The sequence below is a fragment of the Epinephelus moara genome, chromosome 17 (genome assembly GCF_006386435.1).
Source record: "Epinephelus moara isolate mb chromosome 17, YSFRI_EMoa_1.0, whole genome shotgun sequence".
NCBI lineage: Eukaryota > Metazoa > Chordata > Actinopteri > Perciformes > Serranidae > Epinephelus > Epinephelus moara.
This window is the reverse complement of record NC_065522.1, coordinates 22,787,452-22,804,124: the sequence shown is the minus strand read 5'-3', so window position 1 is coordinate 22,804,124 and position 16,673 is coordinate 22,787,452. Positions and strand designations below refer to the sequence as shown.

Genomic DNA, 16,673 nt, shown 5'->3' with positions numbered 1-16,673 from the left:
CCGCAGAGTAAAGAGGAAGAGTTTCTTTACAACACCAAGCCCAAACATTTTAACAGAGAGCACAAAGCAGCGAGTGTTTCTCCGTCTGTCTGCGTCCCTTCCTATCCCTTTCTGTATTCTGAGTGTTTGGACAATCCCCACACTGTGCTGCCTCCTCTCTGCTACATCTGCACGGCTATACGTCATGGCCGGGTTCTCTACGCTCCAGACAAGTGGCCAGACACCGTCTGTCTGGGCCGTCATGGAGAACAATACACACAACGAGGACATTCACTGTACGTAGACGAACACATAAACACAACTTGTCATCTCGTCTCCTCTTGCCTCGGCCTGCAGAGGAAAGCACAGATTTCCTACCGTACGTGGCACCAAGCTGAGTCTTTTTTTTTTTGTCTTTTGAGATGACAAATATTCAGTTTTCAAACCCAGCCTGTGCGCCTGTGTCCTTTTATGACTACAACAAAGCCTAAATATTATACAACCCTTCATTCATATCATACAAATGCCTCTAGATTAAATTTGAAACCACGAGCAGGTAACTTCTTAACAGGGAATTTAGATTTACCAGGTTTCATAAGAGGTCATTTAAGGGTCACCTAGTTTCCAAAGAGCCTGACTCTGGTTCTTCACCCTGCCAGAGTGCTCATAACAATACTACTAATTCCTTTTATTTATAGATCGCTTTGCAAGATACTCAAAAATGCTTTGCGTGTTGAAAAAGGCCCCAGCATGCCGACCTTTGACCTCCCTCCGTGCCACAGAAAACCACAAGGCACAAAAACAGTACGAGGCAGCAACAAGAAGCATCATTTTAAAGTTTTCACAGCCGTCACTGAACTGCGCTCGAGGCGGTTTGGTATCAGAGAGTTGTCGGTGTGAGAGGAAAGACAGCAGGCGGAACATGAGAGGAAGTGTGACGCTGATCTCAGATGACGTGCACACCTGTCGGAGGTCAGATGTTTCACTGTAAGGTGGCCGGTGGTTTTAAATCATATCAAGCACATGAGGACACCAACTAAAAATGTGTTGTAGCAGGTGAATCAGTGAAGATGTGGCTCCATATAATGAATGCTTTCATGATGTGGAAAGTTTTCTGTCTTTGCTTTTGTTGTCAGAATTTGTCCCTGCTGGCCTCCGTACACTCTCTTCAAATGTGAGCCAGTAAAGATATATAAAATGTGCACTGTCTGAATAGATTTAGATTTCGAGGGAGGACACAGGGGACACATATTGCTTAATATTTCGAGCGTGTGCATTTGTCCCCCCACCCAATAAAACATTAAAGCAGCAGAGGACTTTTATTTTGATAAAATTAATGACGTCTACACCAAAAATTGACGCATAAAAACTCACTTAAATACAAGAAATGAAGTGTTTGGTGTACAAGATTTTCTGGCAGAGGACCCCTTCCCCTCTTTTCATGTGTCCCCCCAAATATTAAAACAAAACCTACGCCCTTGCCTGCCTGGATGTGATATTATGTGTTTTAATGTGCCTTTTTTAATATCAGATTTTGCTCAAATTTCTACCTTTTGGATGCAAAAAGTGGACGATTAAGTATTTTCTTTTCTATTCTACCAATCTCTTTTCCAAAGGCAGACTCGTCGTTTTTTTGTTTCGTAGCTTTTGAGTCAAAAAGTTGGGTTCAGACAGTGAAACTAAAACATCTTTGACAATGTATGACTGGATTTTAAAAACAGTTTATTTTGAACGCATACTGACGACTACAAAGAATTTTTGTTTTCAGTGGTGGAATGTAATAGAGTACATTTGCTCAAGTGCTGCATGCAATTTTAAGGTACTTGTACTTTGCTAGTGTTTCAATTTTGTGCTATTTTGGAGGCAAATTTCTACTTCAATGCATTTATTTTAAAGCTTTACTTACTTTGCAGATTCAGATTTTTAATGAAAAATAGAATTAAACTGATAAATGATGCTATATAATTATAGATTACGATACACAGGAGTAGATAAAGTAATTAAAATTAACCCCACGTTTACCAGCTTCAACATAAAAGTGATGCTTATGTGTTAAAGCATCAATAATTATAATCTAGTAGCAAAATTATGAATCTTAAAAACGCTATTCTGCAGAAAAAGTACTTTTACTTTCGGTACTTTAAGTATATTTTGATGGTAATACTTAGGTACTAATACCCGGGTATGATAATGAATGCAGGACTTTTACTTGTAACAGAGTATTTTTAAACTATAGTATTGTAAGTTTTACTACAGTCAACGTTCGTTTAGAGCAACATCTTCACAATAAAAGCTCATGCTGCTTTACTCTTCCTCGTCCTCCTGTAAACAGATGTACGACGACCTGAGTGAGGCGACGTGTTGTCTCTGATAAACGTTTAAAATTTAAGAGCCTTCTCTGTGTTTTAAAAACCTCCACAGGGGCTAAGCTCTGTGTGAGCTGTGGTGGTAACATGAAAGTGACTCGGAGTTACACACACACACACACACACACACACACACACACTAGAGCGTAGGGTTCGTTTCAAGACTGAGGGCACACATATAAATTGGGCTTTAGGTAAGTCCTCCTTCAGGAAATTTTGAGCATAAAACACTTAATTTCCTGCATTCTGTGCTGTTGAATTTTCTGCATTAATTCATGGTGGACATTTCTTTAATTTCATCAAAATAAAGGTCCTCTGCTGCCTTCATGTTTTTTTTGGAGGGGGGACAAATGCACATGCTCTAAACATTGAGGGAAACATGTCCCCTGAGTCCCGCCTTAAATCTTCATCTATGTGTGTTTATATTTGAATGTGTGTGTGTGTTCATAAAAAGGTTAAAGTAACAGAGGTCTTTTATCTTGATGAAATTAAAGACATTACCACCTTGAACTGAAAAGAGCAGAGATCGCTCAAGCATAGGGCCCAGAATTTGGTGCTACGCCCCTGTGTACACACATAGGCGTGGATTTTGGGGGGAGGCAGGGGACATGACCCCCCTCAATATCTGTCCCCCACCCCACAAGAAAATATGAAAGACATAAACACCATAAATTGAGAAAAGGCACAAACTGGTGCATAGAAATTAACCAGAATGGAGGAAATTAAGTGTTTGATAGTCAAAATTTTTAGGTGGAGGACCCTCAAACCCTGATTTAATATGTGTTCCCCCCACCAAATATTCAAACAAACCCTCCGCCCCTGTACACACACAAATACAGCAGGGATATGCAAGAAAAAAGACAATAATAAAATCTGTTTACATCCTGTGTGCAAGCATACTGGTGCATAAAAATTCACCTGAGTGCAGGAAATTAAGTGTTTGACACTCACAATTTCCTGAGGGAGGACCCCAAACCCCCTATTTTTATACACTCACACAATGTTGAATGTTGAATGTTGAATGAAATCTACGCCCTTGCAGTTGTGCAGTTGTGGTTGTGCAGCTGAGGGAGGAAGCCACGTGGACCAAACACACATCTACGCTCTGCACTACAGGTTGATGCACTGTGTGACAGTGTGTGTCACTCATACAGCTGATATTTGAGTCTAATTATTTAATGCTTATTAAAGTCACAAATACATTTAAAACGGAAATTTCTCACCTAATTTTCCATGTCAAAATGCTCGTTTGTGCGCTTAGTTTAACAATAAATATACACATAAATCGCATTTTTGCGCTCACATGTGTTTTATGTCCTAAATTCTTTTAACTTCCTGCAAACTTGTGTGCATTTAATAGCTGGCTAACTGTAGGCACAGTAGGTGTCGTTATCAGTCATGCCTCCACCCATCACCCGATCACATTTTCTAAACAACAAAATTACAACAGTTTAGGTGTTTCCTTCTCTAAAAACACAACACCTGTCCTGGTTGAATTAAATTGTACTGCAGATATTTAAACTTGTGACAGCTAAATATTAAGTGCAAGGCTTCTGTGACATTTTAAAACACATTTGAACACCCTCTTCCTAAAATTACAGCCACTTTAAAGCTTTAAAGCAAAAATGCGTCAATGCAAAATCCAGTTTCGCTTTCCCCTCAAACAACTGTGACAAAAAAAGACAACACTTGCTCACACGTGTGCATCATTCACCCACAGCCTGACGTTAAAGAGTAAACACGACTCCATCGCTGAGCTCTCTCCCATTTGCTGCAGGATTAAAAACCAGTTTAACACAGCCCAGACACCATTAAACCCATAGCTTCTCCATGGAAGAGCTGCAAACAACAATGGACTGATACAATGGCAGCGTGTACACGTCAGCTGCACTCCACTCAGGAGGACAGTGGAGGAGCTTAAAGTGACCACACAGCAGGGTGTCTGGAAATCTCCTCAAGTCACACTGGTGAACCTGTCAGAGCAGGCAGGACACCACCAAGAATGTGTCGACGATTTTTGGCCTTTTGATGCTAAAACACAAAGGTTTGGCACATTTTTACGCTGTGGAATTTAAGTTAATGTGAACAAAACAGGAGAAACAGCCTCTGAAATGTTCATATAAACACTTAGAGATACATCTGACGAGCTAAGAAGTAGTTTGAGATGAAAAAGTGCTCCTCAGAGACAGCAGTTAACGCTGTCTCTGTGGCCATTTACAGCAGATTCACACAGTTTTCAAACATGAATTACTCCTACAAATAATTTAAATGATCCTCCTCCTCATGCAGGAAACATACCTTCACAATAAAAGCTGACGCATCCCTGAACATCCAGTCTGTGATCATCAGCAGTAAACTGACCATAAAGGTAACTCATGTTTTACTTCAACGTTTCTGTGTGTGTGTGTGGTGCACACTCTCACACACTCACTCACACCACCCCCTCCTGCTGTGTTACCCTGTATCGGGGAGCCACCTGCCGGGACGAAGGGAGAGCTCCGAGATGGTAACGGATTACTCAGTAACGCGTTACCGCAGCGTGACGACTGAACGCACCAAGAGGTGTCTGTTTCCTCTCAGGACGCTGCAGCTACTGAGAGACAAAAATTCGTCTCTGGAAACGAATGTAACGCTCACATATGAGAACAAGGCTGCTTTATCCAGAAGCTGCAGTTCCTTGACTGCTCTCAGACACATTTACACCGCATCAGAGGTTTAATTTGGAGGAAAGCGGCTGTTTTCTGCAAAGCTTATAGATGTCTGATCGAGAAAAACGACGACAATAGTGTTGATTAACTCTGCGCGCTTTTACGCGTTTTGGAGGATGAAATGGAAACATGAAGTCATGCAGGCTGCATGTTACTGACAAATATGCATATGTTATTAATGTTTGTGTCAGTTATGAGGAAAATAACGAACAATACGCAGTAAATCGTTTTTCCCTGACCAGCAGCACCGCCTCTGAGAGACTCCACCCAGTTTTAGACGCTCTCATTTCTTTTATTTACTCTTATTTGTCCTGGACGCTGAGTGACTTTGTCAGGCATTTATCAAAAGAGAAACTGGTCAGTGTTTCACTATACTTACCAACCAAAAGTCGCCTTTTTAACGTAATTTTTTTATTACGAAAATATCATAAACTTCTGCGTCAAAAATGCCAGAAATACACTCGGAAACCACAATTTAATCCATGCTCTACGTTTAATCCAAGTTCTGTGCGTCTTGGACAGATAATTTGGAGACATGTGAATCTATATTATATTTACTCCCTTTTGTCCTGTTAATTGGACGCTGTGGGTGTTTGCTGACTGAAACTTTGTCAAAAGAAAAGTTTTCCTGAAGGAAATTACGCGCAAAAGTCGATGTTTATATATACTCAGATATTTACAAACACCAGAGCGCTGTTTTGATCATTTTTAGAACAAAAATGTGATCATATTTGAGTCAATATCGCCAGAAATACATTAAAAATAAAAGTAGTATATATAAAAGTATTTTTTTCAGTCATTACTCAAGTTGTCTCAAATTTACTCCCATCTGCCCTGTTTATTGCACGCTATGGGTCTATGCTGAATCAAAAGAAAACTTTTTGGAGAAGAAATTGTGCGTAATGATTAATATTTTAGTATAGTTACAAACCCTAAGGCACCGTTTTGATCAATTTTAGGACAAAAATATGATAAAATTTGAGTCAAAATCGCCAGAAATACAATCAAAATAAAACTATTAGTCAGGATTTATGTTTAATCCAAGTTCTGTGCGTCCTGGAGAGACACTTTGGAGACACATGAATCTATTAATCATATATTATTCTTATTTTCAGAGACTTTATCAAAAAAGTATTGGAGTTTTTGGAGAAGAAATTTGCGTAATGATTAATGTTTTAGAATATTGTTATTTTTAAGATGAAAATATGAATAATTAAAATCACTAAACTCAAATAAAAATATATTTTTTGTGTTTAATCCAAGTTATGTGCATCTTGTGAGATACTTTGGAGGCCTAATAATCATTTAATATTTTTATTTTCACTCGTAACTCAAGTTGTCTTTAAAAAAAAATCCACTTTTTCTATAATGTTTAGGTCTGTCAACATTTTATCCTCTTTTGCATTTTGCTTCTGCGTGTGTGTTTGTGTGTGTGCGTGTGTGCGTTTCCAATGTCTGCTGCCTCATTGCGTGATCAGTTTGAATACCTGACCAAACTAATTGGAGTTACGCCATGGGTCAATGACCAAATCCCCAAACATTGTTAAAAAACACTTAACGATCCAACCTCCCATATTACTGTAATTAGTATTTGTGTTTCAGTCAAAGATAAAGAGGCCTGTCCCGTTCATAAAAAAAACTGTTTGTGAAGAAGGTGTGTGATAATGCTGTAATCGTGTTTTGGCTGCTAATGTTTCCAAAAAAAAAGGAAAGCTCACTTGATTTAAATTGAATAAAAGTTTAGGGGAAATTCAGTTTTAGTAAGATTTTTGGGGTTAAATTCAAGTTGTGTTTCAAACTGATAAATACAACCGCAGTTAGTTTTTGGATGCGACAGGTTCATGTAAAACAAAACAGCAGATTTTATCTTTTTACTGAGATTAAAACTTAATTATTTCAGCACTTTAAAGGTTAATACTTCGATTGCAATCCCCGTAACTAATGAAATAAAGGAGAAAACTTTTTTGAAAAGCTCCAAAACTCGACTTTGTATCCCAAACACGAAGCTTCTGCAGGTTCCAGTGTCTTTTGTTGCTTTGAAATGAAGCGTGCACTCCTTTTTTAAACCTCCAAACCCAACGAAGTGGAGAAAAGAAAAAGTTTTCCAGCTCCCACCAGAAATCATGTCACTTTAAAAACCTAGAAAACAGGAGCGAAGGCCTTCTGGTGTGTGTATTTATAGAAATATTATAAATAAGAAAGCTTTGAGAACAGTAAATGTCCCGTTTATAGATAGATGCACAATGCAAACAGCCTCAAATGACCAGTAAGAGCTCATAATGATATATAAAGAAAATATAAACGCTCTTTCCTATAATAAGGCTGCTTTTAAACCCATTGATCTTTTATTTGAGCATGAAAATCAAATCACCTCCTGTGAAAACCTTGAGTATAAACACACCAACAAATACCTGAAACCAGAAAACAGCACAAACACCTCGCTTAAAAAGGCCCTAAAACTTTGAGAGCTTCATTCCCTTTGTGATTTGGCGTGATTAGCCTTGAATGCTGCATTTGCTTAAAAATATGCAAACGCCATAAATAAAAAAAGGAAGAAGGGAAGAGTCCACTAATGCGAACTAAAAGCCTTTCGATCACGCTTAAAAGCTGCTTCAATAGCACCTGGCATTAAGAAAATTCAGTGCGATGGGTTCAATATTTGACGCCATTACTGAGGAGACTTTTATTATTTACATTTGGTTCTCACTTGAAGGTTAGGCAGTGTTCATGCAGCCAATCCGCTGCTGCCCAGCGTCTCCTCAGCGGCAGCAGGAAGCTCAGGCCCTCCCATTAACACCCCTAGTGTCAGCACTAATGAGGGGCACAGTGGCTGCTCTGTGTTCCCAAAACTGCACACACACCTCCACCCCACCACCTCTGTGTTTGAGTGCGTTTTGTGTTTGTGGTTAATATTAATGTTGGTGTACTCCACAGCGATGATGCGTAAAGCTCCTGCAACAAGTGTTTTTATACACAAGAGGTGATTTAACGCTCAAACAGGCCTCCGCACCAGCCTGCTGCTGTTTATGTGCGCTAAATCAAAATAAATGGGCTCACTTTTAACATATACCTACTTTAACTGCATCATATTTTAATTTATGGCTTTATTCCCGAGGTTTTCGTTGTGAAACCTGCCACAACCCCTCCGTAAATGGCGCTCCTTTTTAAGATAAGTGTCCACTGCATGCGTATTGGCTTGTGCGTCATTTAACCACGGGTGGATGAGGTAAAGCAGCGCGCACAGATCCGATGCACCCACGGACACGTTTGTTATCAACTTAGATCTGTATTTGATGAGCATACTGTTGCTTAAAACTGCCGAAATAAAGCATTCATAGGCCCACGCTTGGGAAAATATGCAAAATCACAATAAAACTCGCCAAATTTCGCTTTACGCATGACTAGCCTCTAAAAATGAACCAGTATTTACAGAATAAAACACCGCTGCTCATATTATGCCATACAAATACACTCTTTAGACTAAATGCAACTTCTGTTAATGCAAACCACACCGATATTTGCGTTTCTAAGACCCCGTTTGCAGAAATTTGCACGCTTTAATCGTTTGAGCAGAAATATTCTTCACATTAAAGGTTGCATTTCAGTGCGTTATCACTACGTGGCTCTATTCTCCTATAAATGAGACAGGAACTGCGGTGTTGCAGCGTCATATACGAGCTATATCATGCTCAGTGTGTGAATGATGACGTACATAAAAACACAGAGGGGTTGGGCTCGTGGCGCTGCAACATTTGAATGAAGGCGCGCGGGGTCTGTGAATGAGTGCCGTGGAAATGTCAGCAGTGTTCAGAGTAGCCCGGATGCACCGACAGGGCCGGTGTGACGGGGATGTACGACACTTCACCGTTTCTTTCTTTAAGTCACACAAACACACACACTGAGCTGCACATGGGAAGATTTTACACAGATATCATGAGCTGCACTGGAAGCAGGGAGGCTTTATTTTAATTTTTAATTTATGTAATAGTGAGTTATGAAATGAGGGTGATATTTTGGCTTCTGTCCTCGCCTCTGCCTTTTTTCTTTTTGGACAGGAACGAAATCAGATGCAACCATTACGCATTAAATATGCTTCTACTGTGCGCAAGATTGTACGCAGTTATGAACTATTGATCAATTTGTATGCAAATGGGGACTAAAATGTAGCCTATCTTTTAAAAGGCTACATAAATGACCATAAATACAAAGACTAATAATTGTCCAAATGTGGTGCCACACTATTGCTGAAGTATGGCCATGCTTTGCGCACATGCAAGGCCTTAACTGGCGCGTGCACACAGCCCTGGGGCCTATTTATGTGTGACTTTTTTATCTGTTAACACACACTATAAATCTGAATCAATTATCTTGCAGCACTGTAAACATTTAAAGCTGAACTAGTCCCCAGATGTGTCCATTAAACAAGCCGGATGTGCGGCGTTTTGGGCGGGGCAGCTTCTCTACTCCTCCCCCCTGATTGGCCAGGAGCCAATTACAGCCTCCAAACACACCTGTGACCAACACACTTTAAATAATATACATTTAAATAACGTAAAAGATTGACTTTGGTGAAAAATAGGACAACAGTAGCTTAATTTATCTTTAAAACATGCTACAGGCTATGCTAAGGCCTTAGCTAGCAACCTCGCTAAGCTAATAGCTAGCTTCCTTGACATAACTGTTGTTTTTTAAAAAATAAAATAAGCTATCATTAGCTTCTTTGTTTAGGTTGTTTATCACAGCACCTGTTTATTGTTTGTTTTATTGTGAATTGTAAACAAATATTGTCCTAATTTGACGCTTCTTACCTGTGTTTCGGAGAGATTCAGCTGCCTCGCTAGCTCGGTGCGCTCGCGCCCAACAACGTACTGGCAGCGCTGGAACTCGAGCTCGAGCCGGTACAGCTGCTCGGCCGTGAAGGAGGTCCGCGTGCGCTTGGGCCGGTCCAGGTCGAGGCCCTTCGGCAGGACGATCTCCCGGATGGTGCCTTTGGCGTCTGCGCAGAGCAAATAAACACACGGAAAACAAGGCGTGAGGACATTTTACAAACAAATGACACAAAACTATCAATTTACACTTAAGTTTAATGAAAGTAAATACTCAAATAAGACTTTTATTATAAATTAAAATATAAATATAATCACTTTTTTGTAGTTTTACGTTCAAAAAAATCAGATAAACATGCCTTTCTTTCATGAGTGTGGCTACAGGCTAATTTATCCTACACAAAAACGTGGATGGATGCGCGTTTTTCTACTTGTGTGATTTTATTTACTGCTTTTATTTACTATTATTATTTTTGTACATATTTAAATTGCCTAGTTGGAGTGATTCTGTGACCCAATGGCACCCACTGCTTTTGCATTCGCTGTTAATGTGACAACAAATACCTTTGAACTTTGCATTTTAAATAAACAAGCCACATATGTGTTATTATTTTTTAACACAAGGGAATGCTGTGTGAAGAAAGGCCCTATTGTCACTAATATGTGCGCACAGGTGTGGCGAGATTACCAGTAAACTAATGACACTTTAATGTAATTGTGCTTTAATAAGTGGCTCATAACTCGTGTCGTTTACCCACAATACTATACGCTCGATAATCCATTTTATATTGGTAAAAAGACTGAGATTTTCCTCATGACTCAATGTCCAAAACTCAATAAATCCCCCTTTGCACTGTCTGCGTAATGTGAGTCCACGTGATTGTGGACACTACGTCAGTTTTGCGCACTTATAAATGAGACTATCTTGTGTTTTCATGAGCTGGAACTCAAATTAAAATCCTTTAATGAAAGTAAAAGCAGCTGCAACACTTCACTGGGAACTTGATTAGACATAGTGTGGTGTAAAATAAACATACACGGTGTGAGTGTGAGCACTAGGTTATTATCAGGGCTGAAAAGTGTTTTCCAATGTTAAACTAAAACTACATGAAATTTAATTCACTCCAAACAAGTTATAGAATGTATTAAAGCTTCTCATGTGTTTCCTCTTTAAGTTAAAGGGCTGTGCGTCAGTATCCATCCACAACAACATAGTGTGTGTGGGTTGTTGGGCCAAACTATCTCAATACATTTTATTTATTTATTTATTATATTTATTTTTGGTTAGATGTGTCCGATTTTTATTGGTGTTGGTTTGCATTTTATTTTTGGTTGAGTCATGTGTTCCACCCTGTTGGCTCTCTGCTATTAATCTCGATTGATTTATTTGAAAAAAAAAAATAAAATGGCTGCGTCGATATTTGTTTTGTTCAACGGCTGTCCCCAAAAATTAAAACTAATTTAAATTAAAGACATAAACTTCGGTGTGAAAAAAAAATCCTACATTTGAGATGTATATTTTAATAAACTAAATAATTAGAGAGATATCCTGGATGGGTCAGAGTCATTACACCCCGCCCTCAATCCAGGAGCCCTCGGGTTATTGTCAACATTATTTAAAAAAAAAAAAAAAAAAAAAAAAAAAAAAAATCACAGTCGTAACTTGAATTTTGTCTCAATGGACACATCTGTTGTTTTCTTAAAGACGCGTTTCAACCAGTAAAATGCTTGGGTTTTTTTTTTTGGTTGCACTGCAACCGGGAATATTTGTCCGTATTTATCACATTGAATGGAAGCGCAGGGCAGACGCGACCTGCTCTTTGTCCAGGGTTTTGAGGTCATAAAAAATGCAATCGAATAAAATATGAAGAGCGCTGAATTAAATATGAAACAAAACTGATTGAACCCAACATCCATAGTGTTTCTATAGGAGGGTGGATCAACCAAAACTCCGAGTTAAAACTAAAGATTAATATTTTTTTTTAGCTGTAAAGTCAAATTGGACTTGTTCTCCGCTTGCTTTACCGTAATTTTAAAAAGTAATAATATAGAAGTAAACTCAGCATTTGGTGTGTGTAAATATAGCAGGTGTAGTGGAGGAGAATCAGTGCGTAAAAGGGAAACTGCGCTGTTTTGCTGCATAATGCGCATTAAAAGAGTTAATGAAACACGGCAAATTAATCCCTTATATATGATTTGATCTGTGCTAAGCAGTTGTTTTAAATCACAGTGTTACAGACAGTTACTCTTAAGTGTATGCTTCGCCTGCAGGCCTGAGCTACATAATGAAACAGGCCTGAGAGGTCTCCATCTTTACGCACGCATAATGACTTTGCGTAATGTGTCGCCAGGCGAGTGAGATTCTGCGCCAGAGATGCCACAAACCCTCCTAATATTCACACATACATTCACAAACATATCTGGATCCAGAGCCAAAAAATAAATAAATAAAATAAAACAGTTCAACCTGTGATAGAAACATTTGCCAAGCAGAGGAGGGAAGCAGCGGCTGTATATACGCAGACCTGCTGACCTCTCGGTGACCCCGGCCTCTCTGCGGAGAAGCCGAGCATCCAAGCTCAGATTCAAAAACACATCCTGACACTGCGGGCCTCGGTGGATCAGTGCACTGTACGGAGTCTCCACCAAGACCGGATCACACCCCCCAAAACCGGCTCACACCGCTGACCTCCTCCGGGCCACTTCCGCCTCTGATGGGACACCATCAAGCAGCGACTGACGCAACACAACATGTTAAAGAGATCACATGAGCACATATGTGCCAGATCTCATGTTAAAAATACAAAAAAAAATCACGTGATCAGCTGTGGAGGAATTTAATCTTACAAAGGCTGTTTTACAGATGACATATATGACATATTTAGCTTTATTAATAAAGGTAAAAAACACAGTGTTGTGACTATTCCTGCAGCTGCCACCATCACACACAACTTACTCTACATGATCGACGCTCTGAGGAAGCAGCTTGATTTTTTCTTTTTAAATCTGCACCACGTTTGAATTTCTCGCCATTTTCCTCCTCCGTGTCCTCCACCATTCAAACACTCACGTTAATTTCACTGTATTCTGGCTAAACGAGCTGCCTGTGTGCCACAATGTGTGCCACAGGCCACAGCACGACTACACGCTCAATAAAAAGATAAAACTAACCAGCCGGCAGCCATAATATCCACAACATTCGCCTGTAACCGAGGACTGATAGGCCGACATATTGATTGTATCCACAGCAAATGGCTGCACACCGCTGCAAAACATCCGGCACGAAAACACCAATTTAATTTTATCTTTTTGATTTGTGGGGTTGTGTGTGGAAATGGAGCTGCTGAATTTCTGTTCTTGGAAAGCACTGAATTAAAAGAAAAGCTCAGTGACTCACACAATATTCCTCACAAAATAAAATATTTTAAATTCTGTTTTTTGCTCCCCTTGCATAATTTCTCTGTGTACGTGCTGGAATAAAAACTACAAATGCCCTAAATGCGAATAACCTTAAATAACCTACAAGTGTGAGCAGATTTAGACGTGTTTTCCTTGGAAATACATATAAATTAAATTAAAATGTTTGAGGCTTAAAATTTGGCTCCAAAACCCACGTTTAATTTTATATATATTTTCAAAAATTACACAACAAATAACAACTGATTTTTACGCCGTTTCAGAGTGTTTGCAAACTGCAGTGATTTTATTTTATTTTTCTGTATTTAAAAAAATATCCAGGGGCTACAGCAGGCCTCCTGCAGGAGGGCGTGGACACTCATATTAAATTAAATATTATTCTGATGTTCATTAACATAACGTTGGCACACAAAGGCGAACAGCTATTGACAAGTAACCAAACACACACACACACTCTCACACACACACATCGCTTTATAGTGGAGAGCTGAATGTGTTTTTGTTTCTGTGTTGATAGCAGCGACACGAGGGGTGAATTTCTCCTGATTATCCTCAACAGTTTCCCTTTGTTTTCCTTTCTGTCTCAGGTCACATCTCAGCCTTCACACACACACGTGTTAAACAGAATTATTTAATATGTGTGTGAGGAAAAATAACGAGGCAGTGTATTCATACAAGTCTGTTTTATTTTAATCTAAGCATTATATTTCTATATTGTCCAAAATGAACAAAGGAGCTGTCACAGCTGCCACAGACTGAGCCAAACAACAATAATAATAAGAGTTATTTTATTCTAAATTGCGATATATTTTTTATTTTAAATGTACTATCTACAGGTGTGGCGTGGTGTTAACAATCTTTTGACCTATTGTTTCCACAGCAGGAGCTTTTTGTTTTGTCCACCCTGCAGCAGAGGTGTTGCATTGTTCAGCAGCAGCACAAGTTTCACACACTTTTACATTTAAGTAAAATAATGTTTGCCTTATTTTGGTTACATTTAGACATTTTTAATGTGGAGAAGAAGCCAACAAATTTAAGATTTTATTTTATTTTATTGTTGTAATTGTGTGGCTGTCAGAGAGCTGGTGATTACAGCTTTTTGTGATTTGGATACTTATATATAAAGTTAAATTAATTCAGTTTCATGTGAGTCTGGGAGTTAGTTTTACGCACAGGATAAAGCAGTGTGTGTTGTGTTTTCGTTCACTTACCTCTCACTAATATCCTCCGACAGTAGTCAGGGTCCACTCCCAAAAGTTTGTCATGTCCGTCTTCGCTGGAGGACGTCGGCGTGGACGCTGATGTCCCCGGGGTGTCGGTGGAGCTCTGAACCGGGGACCTGCTCCCTATCTCGGCGCGGCACTTTGTCTCCATCCGGTCCGGACACAGCGGGTTGGGTCCACAGCGGTGGCTCCCATCGCCCATAGTCGTGGCCTGATCAAACATCTACAAGTTACTCTCTAAGATTATCTCTCCCTCCTTGTGTGTGTGTGTGTGTGTGTGTGTGTGTGTGTGTGTGTGTGTGTGTGTCGCTGCTGCTGCCGCTCACCCTCGTCTTTCTACTTTCTTCTCCTCTTTGCAAGTGTTCTCCAGAGACGAGGAGAGCATGCCCTCCTCTCCCTCCAAATAAAAAAAAGGAAAAAGTAGATCCAGTTACAAAGGAACCATGCGGTCCTGCAACGGAACCGGGGTGCGCTTCAGGTGTCGCGGCATGACGCACGGTCCGGAGTCCAAACCAAAGCAAGGAGGGAGTCAGCTGATGGGAAGAAACCTCGGCTTCCTGCTCTAACTACAGCAGCCAGGAGGTGCGGGAGAAATGCATGGTGAGGCTTGTAAGGTACAAGGGGGCAACCAGATCTATGGAGGAGCGGGGAGGTGCCACAAACACACGCACACACTGCTCACCCACGTAGAAATAAAGTGAGAGGCGGCGCGCAAGAAGAGCCCCACACAGCAGCGGTCACAGTTCACCGGACACAAGCCAGGGGAGGAAAGTTTCTCCCGGTCTGTCCGGAGCAGCAGCCTGTTACTTCACCCCCGGTCACATCGGCTGCCTCTGCGGATCCGTGATTGCATGTTGTTGGCGGTGAGATGGCCTCATGAGGGGGTCGGTGGTCTTCTGCTGTTGGAGCCCACAAGAAAAAGATGTCTGTGTTGAGACCCTTCAGGAGGGGACTGTCGGGTAAAATGGGAAATGGTCACATTTGCTGCACAAATAAAGTCTGGAGCGCTCGTGTCAGTTTTTACATAATTTGCTTTGCAGCTGAAACATCACGTCGGCGCGGGGCGGCTGATACACCCTGCCTGCACTAACACAGCTGAGAGGTTGGTGTGTGCAGAATATTTGTGGTGACACGGTACACTTTACAGAGGCAAGAACCTCGTACGTCATTTCCTGCCCACGCAGGGTGGCCGCTGATTGGTCCACCGGCAGGGCACGTTTTGACAAGAGGATGAGCGGCGCTGCAGAGCGGGATCAGCCGCGGAGACATGAGACGATGGTGCTGAGCGCGTTCCGCTCTGGAGACAGCCAAACGCAGCGCTGCCCGGGCTTCCCCTAAACTCTGTCTCACCCTGACTCTGTGTCTGTTCCACGGATGAGCTCTAATATCTGTGTGGGTGCAAAGATAAATAATAGTTTAATACGCTGGAGACACTTCAGTGAGGTAAAACTTCACATTTAAATAATCCTCTGCGCTCATTCACTGGCCTGGAAATCCACAACATGACAGAATCTTAAAAACAGAATTTTATAGGTATAGCCCCAAAATCACACTTCACAAAACGGTGCTAAACAGTACACTGAAGTAGTTATTTGGCTTTTAATGACAGGCTGACTGAGGGCTATAAGGCATCTTTAAATAGCGCTGCACAGAACCAGAGGTGCCAAACAGCACTGCGCTGTTTCCAAAATGTTGAGCCTGTTGGACCTTAAATAGAGGCGTAAACATACATAGTGCCGGCAGTGTGGTTGCACTGGGGCCCGAGGGTGCTTGCGAGTGATTCAGATTGCCACCTCGGAAATATGGCTGTGTTCAAAGCCGAGTAAGTTAAATATAAGGTGCCATTTGCGATATATTTCATCCAAATGACAAACCACCTGTGTCATGTTTTGTTTTTTTGTAAAACCATCAGCAGCAGTCTATAACAGAAATATATTTTATTCTACATAAAACTATAAAATCTACCAAATTCATTTATTAATTTCTTACTTTCTTTGGTATTTTTTGTTATATATGTAATAATAATTTGCTGGGTAATATGTATATGTTGAAGTTGTCCAAAGTCAGGTCTCTATCTGATCATGTGATGAGACAGTGTGTGCGTAATAGCGCGCACTGTGGCCTGTCGTGACTCCCCAACGCCACTGCCCTTAC

The 16,673-nt window shown here is 40.5% G+C and overlaps 1 protein-coding gene across 2 annotated transcripts in view; it reads right to left on the bottom strand.

The window, feature by feature from the left end:
* Positions 1–15,627, bottom strand: part of vax2 (ventral anterior homeobox 2) — a 38,381-nt gene extending 22,754 nt beyond the window's left edge. Inside the window, exons 1-3 of one of the 2 annotated variants that reach the window (XM_050067600.1) lie at positions 14,846–15,627; positions 14,508–14,730; positions 9,862–10,049 (exon numbers count right to left, since the gene is read on the bottom strand). In XM_050067600.1, coding sequence (XP_049923557.1) covers positions 9,862–10,049; positions 14,508–14,721 — 402 coding nt within the window. In that variant the 5' untranslated portion in view covers positions 14,722–14,730; positions 14,846–15,627. Of the gene's footprint in view, positions 1–9,861; positions 10,050–14,507 lie in introns of both variants that reach the window. The other variant, XM_050067599.1, reaches the window with a different exon arrangement.
* Between the last annotated feature and the right edge of the window lie 1,046 nt (positions 15,628–16,673).